This window comes from Falco peregrinus, chromosome 17 (assembly GCF_023634155.1).
Source record: "Falco peregrinus isolate bFalPer1 chromosome 17, bFalPer1.pri, whole genome shotgun sequence".
Taxonomy (NCBI): domain Eukaryota; kingdom Metazoa; phylum Chordata; class Aves; order Falconiformes; family Falconidae; genus Falco; species Falco peregrinus.
This window is the reverse complement of record NC_073737.1, coordinates 390,824-408,019: the sequence shown is the minus strand read 5'-3', so window position 1 is coordinate 408,019 and position 17,196 is coordinate 390,824. Positions and strand designations below refer to the sequence as shown.

Sequence of the window (17,196 nt, the reverse complement as noted above, 5' to 3'; positions counted from 1 at the left end):
CCACTGCTCCAGTCCCACTGTCCCGCATCTCTCCGGGAGGGCTGCAGCACCCCAGGACGGCGGGCAGAGCAGCGTCTGGCTGTGGGTTTGCCTCAGCAAAGTCGGTAGAGCGAACAGCTTCCGTCTAGCCTGTAGGAATCCTACCAGCAGGAAAAGTTAAGACTTTCATTTTAGTTTTCTTTGCTCAGTGAACCATTTGTTTCTCTGAAGACAAAGAGGAAAGTTAAAAATTCATCTGTTATACAATCCCCGTGATTCATTTTTTGCTGCTCTTTATGTGTTGACACAAACCATGCTGGAGAAGGTGAAGAAAGTATGTTTATTTCTGATTGAAGGCTGATTACATCACTATCATGGGTAATGTAATAGAATAATTTTATACTCTTGGGAGAAATCTAAGAATAAATATGAAAAAGTAAAATATTTTGTTTCCACTGTCTCTGAAGATGAGTGATGATTAAGTGCTGTATTTACAGGATAGTTATCATACTCTAGACTCTGTGCTGAATAAATACTATCTTGAAAGGGTAAAAAAATCCATTGAAATATTTTAACTCACCACAAAATTAAAAAAAAAAATCCATGTATTTGTCCAAAGCGAAGGTTAGTTACATGTTAATTATTGAATCCACACAGGATCACTGTCCAAGAAAGCATTCTCTCCTCGCTGGCCAGTTCCTCTCTGCAGGATCTGCCTCGGTGGTGCTCCTCGCCTGTGGGGCTACTACTGGTTCTTCAAGCTGCAAGACAGGAACAAGCAGAAGTCACTCTCTGCCCTGCGTTCCCAGTTCAGAGCTGGTTTCTGAGCATCTCCTGAGGTCTGCCCATGCCTCTGCCTCCACCCTTGCCCGGGCAGCCCCAGGACCATCTGGCTCCCCTTCCCCAGCAGACGGTGCCCACCCCCGCCACCGCCCTTCAGCAGCCAAAGCTCCAGAGAGACTCAGTGCCCGAGGCAGACCCTGGGCCAAGCAGGACCGGACAAACCTGCAACCCTTCTCATAATGACTAAGAAACTTTTTAATGTGAGCAATGAAGAGATGTCAGTTCTAAAAAATCCCATATAAATAAACTCTTTCTACCTAAAGCACCCTTGCAATTTTAAGGACAGTTTTGTATTTTATGAAAGAAAACTGCTGTAACAATTTGCAAAAAGCGTACTTTCTTTAGGTCTTCAGTTTCATTTTGTTCGAGAGCCTACCAAACCCTGCAAAACTTGCCTTATTTGTGACCCAACGTATACGTGAGGAATTTCTCATTCGTTTGGCGATCTCAGGCTTACACTTCGGGAAATGGGTCCAATGCTGATGCTTCACATTAAAGTAATAATCTGTACACCTGACACCACAAAGCAAAGTTGCACGAGCCATTCTGGGGCTTTCAAATTGTGATCAAAACAGAAGATACCAGAGATACCTTTATTTCCACTTACATTTAAAGGGAAGAGAGAATATTTAATTCTTTAACAAGAGAAAGTATTACACACTCTCTCTTCATAGGTAGTGCAATTATTCAGCTGCTCTCTGGAACTGAAATAATGACAAATTAAAATGCCTTTCAATTCCATCTACCTTTTATAACTATTCATCTTCTGGAGTTATTATCACTCTAAAGGCTTTTTCATATTTTAGGCATCAGCCACTATACGGTACAGAGAGCACATGGAAAGCGTTAGCGCTACCAATAAAAGTTGCGGTCATTAAGGTAAGAAAAAAAAATAATTTGGCTTGGTTGTGAAGGATATGGTACAACTCACGTATTTACTATAATTTCCTGAAATTTATTAGAAATCTTATATCAAAGAGTGCATTCATTCTGGGTGAGGATGTGTAGGCGGGAGCTCAGCCTCCCATCACTTGGGATGGAGCTGGAAAAATCCAGGGGAAACAGAAATAACATTTTGCATAAAACCTGACACAGTTGAAGCCAGGCCAGGAATCACCAAAGCCTTCCTCTAGGCACATCTTGCCTCTGGGCAGATTAATTAACTTCCAAGGCCCCGAGCAGGGACAGCCGCAGATGCCACCCAAGGAGGGTGGGCAGAGCACCCAGGACCTGCCTGCGCCATGCCCACTGCCTGCGCCTTTGCCACCCCAAACACCGCAACCAGGAGCACGTTTCAGCCACAACGGGCTCTAAATGCTTGTTTACACTTTCTTAAATAGATTGAAAAAAATATGGAAATGCAATCATGGTGAAGGGTGACATTTCTCCAGGCACGATATTTACAGTATTTTGATTAGCTCCGACTTCTGAATAGCCAAGCAGCTTATGTTAATAAATACCCTATTCCAATTAGACATCTGTGTTCTCAATCAGGGAAAATAAAAAAAAAAAAAAAAAGAAAAAAAAACTGCAGAGGCACCACGCCTGCTGTCACTTGCTCCTCAGCAGGCCATTAATCATCTGGGCTTTCACAGGGTGCGACCCAGTGACTAGGTGAAGGGCTGTGCAGAAAGGTCTTCAGAGCACACCTTCCAAATCAGAAAGGACCGTTTTCAACCACAAAAATTTCATCTCAACTGAATACTTCTCTCCTTTGGTAGGTTGGATGGATTTTACCCCAATGATAGCTGCAGGATTGGGTCCCCTCTCTGCGAAAATCCTAAAATTAATCAGAAAGCATGACTTTGAAAGAGAAACCTAGACGGGTATTAGCATCTATGAATGTGTAAATGAGTGGTTATAAAATGCCAGTATACATTTGTGAGCTCTAGATGTGGCAGAGAGGTCTGGCTGATCAAAGAGACAAAATAAAGGCGAGAAGATAAAATTCTTCTTTATGGAAGTGGGAATCATTATCCCCATATAGTCAGACTCTTAATTACTAGGGCTGGATCTCAGCCTCCAATTGCTGACAGCCAGAACGGTGGAGGATAGCTCTCAGCTCTCACTATCCGGCACATTATTACAGCGTTTAATATATTTGCAACCAGCCCAGAGATGGCACTTACATCAAACGTGGGTCTGGGCTCTGGTACTCTGCCAACAGCATCTTTCATCCTTTCATCCACAAGCCCCTGAGGAGCTACTTCAGAGCTGGAGCTGGGTCCTCCAGTGAAACTCACCCCAAACACAGCTATCTTCTCCAGGACGTAGCCATGACCACAGCACCCTGGTCCCACCCCCGCCGCCTGCCCGCGCTAATTAAAGGAGGGAAGTGCCTTTTGCAAAGCCCGAAGTCAATATTGCACATGAGCCTTTCTTTGAGCCCAGAATTTGAATGTCTTCTGGCTTCTTTCACAACTACCCAGGACTTAATTCTCTGTTGTTTGTTGCAAATCACTTTTAGCAGCAATCTTTCATCTTGCAGTTTACAGAAGCCAGAAAAGAGGGAAGATTTGTTTCCTTCAGCCTACTGCAAGCAGCAAGGAGCAAGGCTGGCATGTGATTCTCTCCCGGTATTTCAGAGACAACATGCCCTCCTCCTTGCAGCCCCGCACCAGCCAGTGTTTTGGCTGCCACCAGTCCCCATAGAAAGGTGCTGGTGCTGACCACATCCAGCCAAAGCGGGCATCAGCACCGCTGCTTGCCTGGCACCTTGCTCGTCATTCTGCTGCTCTTCTGATCACTGCGGGGAGGAGGGAGGGAGAAGGGGAGATTAAAAAAACCCACATCTATTTCTGGAAAGCAAGTCAAACAATGACTCAATCATCTCTACACAGTTCATAAATCCCTAATTAAAGGTTTAGTGCTCCTCCCCGCTGCAGATGTTCCAGAGTCCAGCCTCATTTCAAAACCTGCTTCTGTGCTGGCGCGTGTGTGTGCCGCCACCGCGTCACTCCTTGGAGCCCCGGGCCGGAGCACTGCTCCCCCCGCACATTTAGAAGCAGCCCCTGCTCAGCTGCTCTGTGCGAACGCGCATTCCCATCGGAGCGGTGATGAACACTGCCTGACCCCTGATGTGAACAGACTGGATGCCAGATTTGCGAGGCTTTGAAAGAAATATTCTCCTGTATCTGACTCTCGCTCCAATTCCTGACTTTACGACAGGATAAAAAAAGGATGCATTTTTCCTTTATTTTCAAACATACAGGTTAAAGTAGCTGCACCCCAGGGAAAAAATGGGAGCTAGCAGACATTATCTTGCCTTGCATATTCATTGATCAGAGGGATAAGGACTAGCTCGCATTCGCCACCTCCTCCTGCCCCTTTTACTCAACACCAAAATACCAGCCAAGACACTTGCAGCTCTCCCCCTCCAACCCTTGTTTTCCCCATCTTTTGGTCAAACAGACTGAGTTGGAGGCATTCAGGTGAGCCCCTGAAATTCCTGTAAGCAAACAGCTGAGCCCTCCCCACCAGACACCCCGAAGGAAGAGCAGGCCGGCTGCAGGGGCCGCAGCCTCCAGCTCCTGCGCCGCTAACGGAGCTCCAGCACTGTCGGTGCCCGCACAGAGCAGGGACGAAGGTTCAAGCAACGTGGCCCTCTAAGCAGTAGTTCAAGGGCTGTATATGGTGGATTATTTAAAGCAACTGTAGCAGTGGCTCAGTTGTGTGTTGCGCTCTGGAGCGCTCTCAAGGACCATAATAAATACCCACAACTTGACTCGTTCCTCACAAAAGGTCTTTTCTCCTAATGCAGCTTTTCAGAAGGCTCAACTGCCCGGTATTTTTGGGCAGCTTCCCACCTGCAATCACCTTCCCTGCTAATCTGTCCCAGAGCAAAATCCCTTTCCTTTACAAACTGCTCCCCGCCTTTTACACACACACACACACACACATATATATATATATTTAATTATATGAAGTATGGCAGCTACATAAAATGTTTTGTTGCCTTGGCAACTGCAATCCACTGGCTTCAGACTGAGTTATAGGGAAGAGGGCAGTCTTGACACTAACCAACAATAATGAGAACAACAAAAAGCAGCGGACAAAACACTCGCCGAGGTCCACAGGAGGGCTGCAGGAGGGACGGCTTCCTCCCCTGGCACCCCAATGCCAAGCACACTCGCATCTGCCTCACCCTGCGCTCTCCAGCCAAGGTGCTGCCACGACCCAGCCTTGCTCAGCGCAAACTCGACAGCAGCATCGGCTCTGGGTTTCAAAATTAACTTTCTTTGTATAGAAGAGGCAATCATTTGTAGAAAGCTACAAAAACATAGATGCAGCCCTGTCAAAATCTGCTGTGTCTCTGCTGCCCTGCACATCCCTTTGTTCTGGAAACAGGGCTGAGCTGACGGCCAGCACACCTTCAGTCACTCATACAACAGTCAAAACACATTTTAGAGTAACTTGCCATAATGTGTTAATTTACAGCACTAGACATGAAGATTTCTTCCTCTTTGTCTGCACTACAGACAATTTCTGTACCCAGGAACGTTAGCTGTATAAACTGTATTTACCTTCTTGAATTCTTCTGCTACCTGCTACTATCACAAGCACCCAACCTGTGCAGCCAGCTCTGTACAAACACCACGGGCAAGGTCATCACTGTGCGGGGCAAACAGAGGAACTATCCTAAGACCTCCCCCAGACTCATGCTGGGGCTGCCCGCTGGGTCCGGCCCACTGAGCAGCCTATATGGCTGTTACAGACCCCTCAGGCTATGGGGGCAGAACTGATTCAGGACAACAGATTCGGGTAACTCACCCCCTCAGTCCCACAGAGAGGACAATGAAGCTGCAAAGGCAGCTTTAAACAAGGAGAGTAAAATCTGGTTACATCCTAATTACAGGGTGGAAAAAGCTTTTGTTGTGCACAAACCCAAGCTGCCAACCTATTGTCTCCCATGCTTCTGCACTTTCCTATAGGCGCTGGAGAGATCTCTGCCGCTCTGGGATACTTAGCCTCAAAGAAAATTGTATAAGAATGAACAACGAATGGAGGAAATAGAATAATCTGAGCAATTTCCCATAGAAATTGGTCAGACGAATGTCTCTAATTGGCATTCCATTATTACATTTGTAACATACTTTCTGTTGAATTTATTACTTTGTTTCCTCTTGTACTGAATGCCCATGAAAATCTCTTGGGACCAGATTTAAGTCATTATGAATAAATGATAAGAAACTAAATATAGAAAGACTGATAAGAATATTAATTTGCAGAAGAGGAAGGTCCTTAAAAAAAAAAAAAAAGCAGGAGTCCTGCAGGCCTCTGCACTACTCTGGTGTTCCCTGCACAGGCTGGCTTGATCCTCACCAAGATGAAAGAGAAATGTGCCTTCCTATCAATAATTCACATGCTTTCAGAGCTCCGGAAAGCTCTGGGAATGACTGCAACTTCCACCAAGCCTTGGCACTAAAATACCGTGGTGACATTTGGCTGAATGGCATCCCAGTGAGACGGGCTGGGATGCTGGGAGCCTCCCCAAACCCAGCGCAGCCCTCACCACGCCAGGTGCTGCTCCCTTCCCGGCCGCCCCATGTGTTCGGGACAGGATCCGGCTGTACCCTCCTGCTCACCGGCACCCCCGGCACCCCAGCGCTCTGCTCTCCCAGGTCTGAACGGCTGCGGGAGGTTCATCAGCCAAACAGCAGCAATGCCTCCCGCCACGGAATGGGGACTCCTCCAGCTCCCCATCCCGCAGCCTGGCCTCCCGCCACGCCTGCCAGGCAGGGAGCTGAGGGTCTCCACCCGATGGGCAGCGATAAACCACTGTGAATTATTGTCTCGACTCGTGCTGATCCTTTACCCAGACATCCCTTTCGATCTTGAGCTCTGTGGTAACACACTCCCCGTTCGGCTCCTACTCCAGCTACAGAATGAGACGAAGTAGAAAGACCCCGAGTCTTTGCAGTTTTTGTCGCAGGGAGCTGGAAGAAAATATTTGGGAAAGCAGCAGATGCAGAAGGAATGATCCTTCTGCAGAACCATCTATGTGTGGAGATGACACTCAGCTAGCTGCAGGTGACTGAGCACCGAAAGCGGAAGGTGTAGGTATAAACCAGGGTGAGGCACCCTCCCAATGCTGAGAAGTAGCAGCACACCTTTCCTGCACATCTCTATCCCTGTCCACGAGGCTGCTCTGATTTGAAATGAACTCCTTTATCCCTTGCAATAATACCAGCAGCAACAACAGCAGTAATAACACAAACTCAGAAGGACTGGCAGGGGAAGGATAAATTACAGCTCTGTGCCTGGGCAGCACATCACAGCTGCTCTCATTCCAGGTTTCCGACGGGGAAAGCTGTCAGCTCTACTTTCCAGCAGTGGGAATCTGTGGCGCTGGCTACGGACACCGACCCTGTCTGCACCGTCCTGCACGCTGCACACGTAACCTGCTGGAGCCGGGATGGGCAGCCAGTTAGACGTGCTAAAAGAGGAAGGGGGTGGAGGCAGAAGTGGCTTACTGGAGGTCCCAGACTGCCTGCAGCACAGCCTAAGCCCACGTCTCGCTTGCCTGACCCCAGCCCTCTCCTCCACAAAACATGGAGGCTGGTAGGTGTGCTGCATCACTACAGCCGCTCGACAATCGCCTCTCCTTCCACTTCACCCACCCTTCGCAAGGAGCGGGAGGAAGAACACCACCTCATTAGAAAATCAGTTCCTTCTGCTAATTGGGATCCTGAATATGACTACATGCTCAGGTCCAGAAAGGGTAGCATCTGGAAGACATTCAAACGCTCTGTGAATAAACAGGATAGAGGCAACACGAATAATACTGGGGATCTTTGAAGGTCTAACATCATCTGGGGAAGGTCTGCGTTTATCCTTTGGTAGCTTAAGTAAAATTAGACATTGACATTAGTACATATTGCTGGTTCTGATCATCCTGCCTCATCTTTCAGACTGCCCTTAAAGCTACCTGAAATATTTCAGTAACTAATGACACCTTTTATATCCTTCCTCTAATCTGGGCAGTCCTGAGTGCTTCAGCCTGAAACGGTTCCCAAAGCTCACACATAAGTGTATTAAGAGAGATTAGTTGATTAATCTCCTCTCTGGTAACATGTATCTTTATCACTTCATTTTAATAATTTGTACTAATTGACAGAGCAGACTCCCTCCAATTCTCAAAGCTGGGTAATACATAATTGCTCTAAATCACAGCATAAACATTTTCATTTGGAAACACCTAATCCCATTACACTCCCAGTATCTCTTCCAAGGTTTAACACATGAAAGATGCTGCAAACTCGGTGTCATTAAGCACAAATGCCTGTGACATCAGGACCAGAAGTTGTTAACATCTTGGGTCACTGTTGCCCATTCCTTCTTCACCCTTCCCAAACCAGCAGGCACCGCGCAGTTTGAGGAGAGGATGGGCAGCTATTTGGGTTTCCCAGCATGCATCTTCTGGCATGGTTCAGCAGGGAGGGACAGAAAACCCATCACTGGGCTGAGGACGTGGGGAAGAGACACGCAGGGCTCCACGGTAATCTGTGCTGCAAATGCCTGCGGCACTGGGCACCGTTGTGAGCAGGATTAAAGGAGTGCTCCTGCCCCAAAGCTGATAACCTATGAAGGACAAGCTGAGGACGAGGGGCATCCCTGAGGATGTGCAGGACAACAGCCAGGGGAATGGGGGGGATAGGGGGTGTCCTGAGAAGGAGCGGCTAGAGGAGGGGTCTGCGGGAGAGAAGGAAGATGCTCAGGAAAGCAGGACAACCCCTTAGCACCCTTCACCTCTCCAGGCAGGAGCCCCATCCACGGGACATTTGCGGGCTCAGGGCTCTGCAGGACAACCCCAGAGCCTCGGGCAGAAACGCGGGAAGGCAGGAGCAGCACCCAGCAGCCGGCGCGGAGGCTGCATGGGACACATCACGTGGGACACATCATGGCCCGATGGTGGGTTTCCTGGGGCATGCTGTGGCTGGTGGGAGATTGCCAGCAAACAGCAGAACTGCCCTCCGCGCCTCGGTGGGACGCTGGGACACCCAGCTGGGCTCAGCCCTGCACGCCCCAAGCTGGAGGGGCCACCCCTATCTGTGTTAGCAAAACACCCAGAGCTCCTCAGATGACGGGGTTATCGGAGCGTAAGCATTACAGTACGTGTGCGTTCACGTAGGCAGGCACAGGCAGGCGGGAGGCCACCAGGAAAAGCACGCAGGTACCCACTTGGTCTGATGCTTGGAGCCCTTCAGGTGCGCATGGTACTGCTCTATCGAGTTCAGGGTGACATTGCAGATGTTGCACGTGTAGCTGCGCTTCAGGCCTGCAAAGAAAACCTGGAGTCATTAACTGTGCACTGCCCTCAGCACCAGCCGTGTGTGTCGGTGCAGGCTGAGGGCAAGCTCAGGGCTGCACTGGGAGGAAAAACATCTTCGTGTCGGGGCTACAGACTACTCAGAATCAACATGGCAGCTGGAAAGTACAACTGAGTGATAATGGCTTAAGAAAGGGGAGGGGGGGGAGAAAAAAAAAACAACAACAAAAAAAGCAGTAACCCTTGCTCCCAGCCAACTTTTAATTAATTAGAAGATACTCAGGTCTCAAATTTCATTTCCAGTTGCCCAGACATTTCTCTTTACAGTTACCCATCTATTTACTTTTCCAGGCCAGGGTATCCAAGCATTAGTGAAGCCTAAAGGAATATTCTTAAGAGGCACAGTCTGAGCAGAATGAAGCAGGTTTCACAGGCAAATACTTCCTGGACACCGCAGTCCCCACAGTTCCTCAGCGCCCACATCCCTCTCCTGTGACTCTCACAAGGCACCACTGCGCTCAAGACTAACCAGCACATGAGGCCCTACTCATTCCCCTGGGTTTTGATAGTGATCAAATTCAGGGCAGTTCCTCATTAGTGTATTTAGGAGCTAGGTCACTTAGGATCTTATTTTTCTTCCCCCAGAAGGACCCACCCTGATTTATCCACCAAAGCAAACACCATGTTTGCTGGGAGCTGCTGATCACTGAGAGCTGGTGACTCGGCAGCCTTTGTCTGAAGGTCAAAGCTGGAAGCCTGGCGTGGGTACCAAGTGGCCATACAAAAGCTGGATGCCAGGAGCTCATTTGCCTGACAGATTTATTCTTGGCTACGATACCTGTCTACAGCCCCTGACCGCAAAGCAGCCCTTGCTTTGCTAATTTTAGCCCTTCACAGACACAATAACAACCAACTATTTATATAGCTGTTGCTCTTGCTGCTGGCCAACTGAGTACCACTGAACTAGAAAGAACATCTCAGTGGGTTCACAGTAGAAACGTTATGAAATTCAGTTGGCTTTGGTTTTGGGGAGGTTTGGGGGGTTTTGTTTGTTTATTTTTTACTTTCTAACAAATCTCTTAGCTGCCTCTGCTACTTTCCACTTCATTGTTTATTGGATTGCCACAGTTACAAGTGATTTGCTAGGTAACTATGCTGCATTTCATTGGATTGTGATGCAAACTGCAGAGAACGCTACCTAAGTGCAGCAGTGCTGTCAGCCGAGCAAGTTAAGGCAGGACCAGACCAGGCAGGCGACCGTGCAACACTGGAGATGTGCACTGGTCGTATGCACGCAAGGTCTGTCTATCTGCTAGCAAAAAGGAGACAAATGGTGTCAGCAGCACTGAACCAAACCACACAAACACTTCCAGAGCAACAGAAGTGTGGACTATGGCCTGTCCCGCTCCCTGGGTCAGGACAGGGCAAAGGCTGCACCTCGGAAGAGGCTGCTGGACCCACGGGAAAGACACCCCCCACCCCAAGGAGCACCACCCATGGCTCCCTGCAAGGGAAAAGCACTTGGTTTAAACAGCATTTCTCCCCTAATTCACTGCTCTGCCTCTGGGCACAGATTGCAGGGAAGAAAAAACCCAGGCAATTAAGCAGATTCATGCACATCTCAAACAGAAACTGCAAAGCAATTTATAAGCAAAGTCAGAGAAAGTCCCTCAGCACTTTCACTGGAAAAATCCGAGCTGAAGAACTAAACCCAACAAGATCAGCCTGTGTTTTGTCTATTCAGCTAAGATCAGACTTCACATCTCTGAGACATCCACAGCAGACAAGACATTTATTCACCTAAGAGCATGCACGCACAGAACATGAACAGGAGACTTTGCAGAATTATATCTGCAGGCACTGCTGACCATGGCACGATAATAAGAGAAGAGCCACGTTTCTCTGTATGCAACTTAGAAACATCTTCAAACTGGGTTCAACTACCACCTCTGGAAAACTGAAAATCTGGAAACAGGGACCCAGCAGACAGGCAGCAGTCAGAATTGGAGGTGAAGGAGAAAAGACCTTTTTCCAAGGCAGCATGCTGCCCAGCAGCTGCTGGGAACGGCTGATAATTCATGTCAGTTTGTCTCCTGGAAAAACGTTTGGTCCAGTTCTGAGGCATTTACTCTGAGTGCCCTGGCACACTCCTCCCTCCCTCTGGAGAGGACACTAGCCTGCTTAGCACAGGATAGATCATGTAATTATTTACACATTAATGTTCTATTTTGACTTTCTCAACAAGCTTTCACCCAAAACATTCCTCACAACTTTCTGTAATCACAGACCACCACAATGCTACTGGGGAAGTTCCTCCACACCTGCAAAACCTGCAAAAGCAGATCCAATTAGTTTCTTTCTTTCTTTTTTTTTCTTTTTTTTTTTTTTTTCTTCATTATCCTTCCATAAGTGACCTGGGCCAAGAGATGGACCGCTAGCTGGGTGGTCCCATCTATTTCTTGTGGGAGAAATAAGAAGCCTCTTCTAAGAACCAGAGCAGCAACAAAACCAGGTCCTGCAGAAGGGAACGGAGTGCAGCTGAACGTACATTGAATGCCTGTTTCTCTTCTGGACATCCCTGAGAGGTAGAGCAGTCTGAGGGCTCTTGTTCCTGGTATGCAGGCCAAAACCTGACATGAATTAAGCATTTAAATGCAGACATAAGTGTTTCAGACTCTGATTCTGTTGTCTCCCTTACTATGCTGAGTGTCAGAGAGTGGTTTCTTCTGCCCTCCTCTCTCTTGTATTTTAACATCCTAATAATTCCCTTGGCATCACAGACTGCATTAGCATCACTGACATTACATGTCCATCAGCATCACAGCAAACCATTGATGCTAAAGTAATTTCTGCCCTGTACTCCTAGGAAAAAGAGAATTGCGATTTTAGAGTCTCTGTGGTGAGGTTTCTGCTTTGCACTGATTCACTTTCATGAAGATCTGAACAGATCATTTCAAGCTTAATTGAAGGGATCCACTTAAAAATACCAGAGTTGTGGGATTCTCAGCATGGGCTGCTGTGCTCTTTAGAAACAGTTTTAATGTACCATATCATAGTCTCTTTTGACTTTCTGCAGTATTATTTCTTTGCAGAAATTGTTAAAACAATTCATTTAGAACAAATAATGCACGGCATTCTTGAATTTGATCAGTTTATGCATACCATAATCAGCTGCAAAGGCTATATACAAACTTACCATTTCCCAGCTGCACCTACAGACTCCAAAAAAAATAACTTGTCTTTTTTTGAACTTCAGACACAAGCTATACTACCCGCCCCACTTTTCTCAAACACTTCATACATCTCTCACCTAGGAATCTGGCCCAACATGAAGTTAAACATCTTCTCTAAGAAATACTTCAAAAAAATTCAGATGAGTACTTGAGAATAGCAAGCAAGCGATTATGCGTAAGTATTTAAATAGTCACCTCTATTTTTGTGTGTTATGATGTGGCACAGAACAAAACTCAAATTGCAAATATGCTTATGGATGCTCTCCTTACTGAATTTATTCTTGGTGCAGTAGCAATGGTTTTATAGTCAAACCCTCTGTCCGTAGCTGGCAGCTCCTGCTTCCTTTATTAAGCCAACAGGCATCAGAAACCCCCTACACACATGCCACAGCACAGGGGAGAGCATGGAAAAGGCAGTGCATGGCTGACACAGGCGCTGCGTTAGCACCTTGCTGCAGACCAAGCCCTCAGACCATGCCGTGATTGCTGCACGGCAGAGATCAGGGCTGGGGAACGAAAAACCTGGTAATACTTTAAATTAAGGTAATAAGGTTCTAATGCTCAGCAGCTAATTTAACAGCGTACATTAACAGCAGCCTTATTGAATCTTAATTACTTGTGTAGGTGGAAACGCCATCAGCAATTACAGTTTTTAACTCAGGACACTGTTTTTTTTCCCACCAGCATGTCACAGCTGCACATGATGATGAACAAGGGGGGAACCCTGTCCCCCACGCCCAGCACCGGCAGCACGCAGCACTGCTCCACCACAGCAGCTCTTCCCACTGGCTGATGCTATGAACTCGTTTGCGCTTGGCGGAATCACACACCTGCTAGTGTGCACAGATAGGTTTGAGATGGATGGCAATGTCGCTGGGGCTGGACCAGCACCAATCTGCACCTGCGGCAGGACGAGGACTGCAGGACCCCTTGGCTGAGTCCCCCATCCTGGATGGGCTTGTACAGGGAGAGTCTTGGGTGTGACATGAACTCCACCGAAACGAGACACGGAGAAAGGAAACTAGCCTGAGATGAGCTGCAGGATGAAACCAGCGGCAATAATCACCTCCATAACATCAAAATTAACAGTATGTGATCTCACTGGAGCTCACCAAAGCTGCCAACTTGGCTGAAACTGTGGTTCCATAAAACGCTACCAACCAAAGCATGTTGGAGTTGAGTATTAGCACAGCAAGCACTCTGCAACGGGAAGGCGGTCCCAACCAGAGCAGTCTGTGCTAGGAAATGCTGGGCTCTGTCTGTATTCACACCGACTTTTGTACCCTCACGACACATCAGCATTCCCTCCCTTACATCATGACATGCATTCATGTAAAATGGAATGTGCTCTTTTATCCATTAAATAAAATATTAGCAAGTAAAGTCATTAATGTCATTCTGCATAAAATGCACTAAAATACATTCCAGGGAAGGACTTGTTAATAACATCGCTTTTTACTAACCAAACGTGACAGCACAGAATGAAAAATATTTATAAGGCACACAAAGAAATTATAGGCTGAGAAGGAAAAGAAAACTCAGCTCTTGCCTGATTTCACAAGATGGCACCTGCGACTGTGACAATTCACCTGAAAACACAAAGGCTTCAGGTGACAACATCCCTGTGCAGCCCTCCCGATCCTGCTTTATGGAGAGGCAGCTGCATTTTATTTTAGGGATCCACAGTGTAATGCCCTTGAGAGGCACCAGCCTCTGCCCCAGGGCATGGTGCTTTTCCTATTCTCCAGGGACTGAGTGTCCTGGGAAGAAGACCAATGTTCCTGCATGGGGAGGATCTTACAGGATCCCATCTAATCAGCTCCAGGCTGGCCCAGAATCTGTCTCCATCACTATGTAAAATTCAGGTTCTACTAGCAGGCACCAAAGAGAGCCCAGGGTGCCTGGGCAAGTTGTTTGCTGTCACGCGAAAAGGTGCTGAAGCGCAGGTTATAAACACCGACGAGATGAAGGGAGGTCCGCCCTGTACGTAAAGCCTTGTGCTCATTTTATTCATTCAAAGGCGTACATACAGGAAAGGGCAACACTGAATCCATGTGACGAAGCCCAGACTTTCAAACACTGCGCCAGCCTTCACAGAGAGACCATTTTGCTGCGGGGTTTTGGCTCAGCACCAGCAATAAGCAGAGTTCGTTATTAATTAAATTCCCCACGACTGAGATATGCCAGTCTCTGTTGCAAGGCCCCTGCCCCTGCCAAGCCCACCTGCGTCAGAGCAGGAACAAGAGAACTCCGTGATGGATAACGCCAACATGAAGTCACACTGGTGAAATGTGAGCTGATGGAGCAAAAACGCAATTCCCTCGCCGCCTGGTGCAGGCTGCGGGGAGGCGAGAGCCGCCAGACGGAGCCGCACCGGTGCCTCCGACGGAGCAGCTTCAGCTCCGTGTTGCTGAACAGGTGCAAGCTGTGGGGGCAGAGCCCAGAACTCAGGGCTTGTCACCATCCCCACCTCGTTCCGTCTTCGCATGATCTGCTCCAGGGTTGGCTGGGCACCGCGGCAGCCAGAGGCGGCAGCTCTGCAGCAGGAAAACTCTCTTCTTCCTCTTCCAGGGGCTGTCCTCCAGCTCCCCTGGTGTCCAGCCCATCCCTGGGAGCAGGGGGTCCAGGACCGGCTCTGCTGTCCAGGCTGGAAAGCCCCACGAAGCTGCTCAGCGAGGCTGGGTCGGACCCCGCAGAGTGGCTGTGGGCACTGCTGGCAAACCCGCAACGCGCCCTCTGCTCGGCCAAGGCAGCTGGCCGTGCCACCATGCGTACTGCAGCTTTAACTCTGTACAGACAAGAGAAAAGGTGCTGTTAATGAGGTTTCTTCTTCCTTCTTTTTTTTCTCCTCTTTCTCATGTCTGAGTAGAAAACAAGACTTCAAAATTGCAGGATGAGCACTTGGCGAGAAGAACCAATGCTTTTGTTTCCTATAAATATCAGTTGTCCAAAAATATATTTCTATTCTTATTTCTCCAAATACACATTCATATTTATCAATAAATATTTTATCATAGCCATTATCAAAACATCAAAGGCTGCTGAAATGTTGTACTTCAACTGACACTGCTTGTTCCAGGCTCACACAATGCATCAAATGCTCATCTCCCACAGCAGTCAAAATAGAATTAATATTTATATTAAGTTGTGATGGGAGAAGCAACCGGGGGCAGCATGGAAAGGAAGTGACTTTGCATTCTAGTGAATACCAAGGTAGCAAAACAAGAGCAGAGCAGGGAGAGCTCACAGCTGGAATTCCCACCAGGTACTGCCAAACCCACCGGACATCGGCAGCGACGGTCAGACAAGGTGCTGCTGCTGAGCTGGGATAGATCGCCACTGGCTACCTCTGAACTGCCACCATTGCCATTTCTCTTGAAGCCAGAAATGCCTTTACCTGCTAAGGCACAGCTGTTTTCTCAGACAGAAGGTGGATCTCCTCCCATGTTGGCCATTGCAGGGATCTGCCTCCTGCCTCTGCAGGCATCTGCTCCAGCCTCACAGCTAAATGCACACAGGAGAGCATCTCACACCCCTAGTTAAGAACAACTGTGAGAAAGAGGATTTCTCAAGCTCTGCTGGACACCATCAGCAGGCTCAAGGACATCTCCCTCAGCTCACCGAGTCTGGCTGCGCAGCTCACTGGGGAGCCCTGGACACCTGTGAGCCGCAGGCTCCAAAGCAAGAGCCTGGAAGGGCCCGACTGGAGGAGCAAAGCTGGCTCCCCCCCGCACCTGGGGATGCGCCCAGCCGCAGCACAGCACCGCAGCCCCCCTCCCCAGCGATCAACGGGCACCGGCAGCACCACGTTAGGTTCAGCTGCAAATCCCAACCATGCACAGAACTGTCGTAAAGTTAAAAACCAACACAGGCTGACGAGTATGTAAAGCCCTCCAATTTCAACTCTCCTAGGCACAAGCTAAATGAATAAAACACTTCACAACTGATTTATTTACAGTTAATGATATCCTCAGCCACTCTTGAGCTTGGCACAGTTCAAAGTACTAAGCACTTCCATGTTATTGTCCCAGGTTTTATTTCCCCACATATTTTCAACAGCGGGCAGTGACTCAGTCCCATGAATCATTTATGGCATTGTGAGTCACACTAGGTAGCACACGAAGGACCTGGATAACTATTACAAGGTTTGTTTGAGATCAAGAAACGCACAATATACTGCACAGTCATTAGTATTTAAAGGAAAATTATTTCATTTAGCAAGAAAAAAAGAAAAGGTATTTTAAAATGTTAATGCAACGTCTTGCTGGCAAACCAGACTTCCTCTCCCGCACGGTTTTGAAAATCAAACCTGCACTTTTTCCTCTGCCTACTTCAGTCAAATACATTGTGTGCATACAGAATTGTAATCAAGACCACAGAGAAAACTTCCAACAGGAGGCTCGCACCTCTTCTCCTGTAATTACACCTCTATATTAAAAAGGCACTTTCTTCAGAATTCAGCCTGAGCCACATCCTCAGCCGGTATAAATTAGCACATCTCCATCAACAGGCGCAGTGTGGCGGAACCGGCCCTTCATCTGCACCAGGCAGGGGCTGCAGCTGGGGGGACCAGGGACGTGCGGGGGCTCCAGCAGCCATGGCCACTAGCTGTGGCTCCACTCTGCACGTGGGGGGCTCCCAGAGGGGTGCAAAGCCCAAATCTGGGTGAGCCTGGGGCCCCCTGGGTGTCAGAGCCCCTCCTGGCAGGGCATGGCCAGGATGGATGGACAGACAGATGGATGGACGGATGGCTGCTCTCCCTTCAGTGGGAACACAGAAAACTTGTGTTTAACATAGCCATAGCAAGTGCTCGGTTCCTCTCTGCTGCTGCTGACCCAGGGCCATTGCAGCCTTTTACAAGCACTAATTAAA

The 17,196-nt window shown here is 48.2% G+C and overlaps 1 protein-coding gene across 3 annotated transcripts in view; it reads right to left on the bottom strand.

Annotated features, from left to right (window-relative positions):
• Positions 1-300: 300 nt before the first annotated feature.
• ZMAT4 (zinc finger matrin-type 4) overlaps positions 301-17,196 on the bottom strand; it is a 66,966-nt gene continuing 50,070 nt past the window's right edge. For all 3 annotated transcript variants that reach the window (XM_055820347.1, XM_027781103.2, XM_005233529.3), the window contains 2 exons: positions 9,004-9,100; positions 301-740 (listed from right to left, as the gene is read on the bottom strand). In XM_055820347.1, coding sequence (XP_055676322.1) covers positions 725-740; positions 9,004-9,100 — 113 coding nt within the window. In that variant the 3' untranslated portion in view covers positions 301-724. The remainder of the gene's footprint in view (positions 741-9,003; positions 9,101-17,196) is intronic.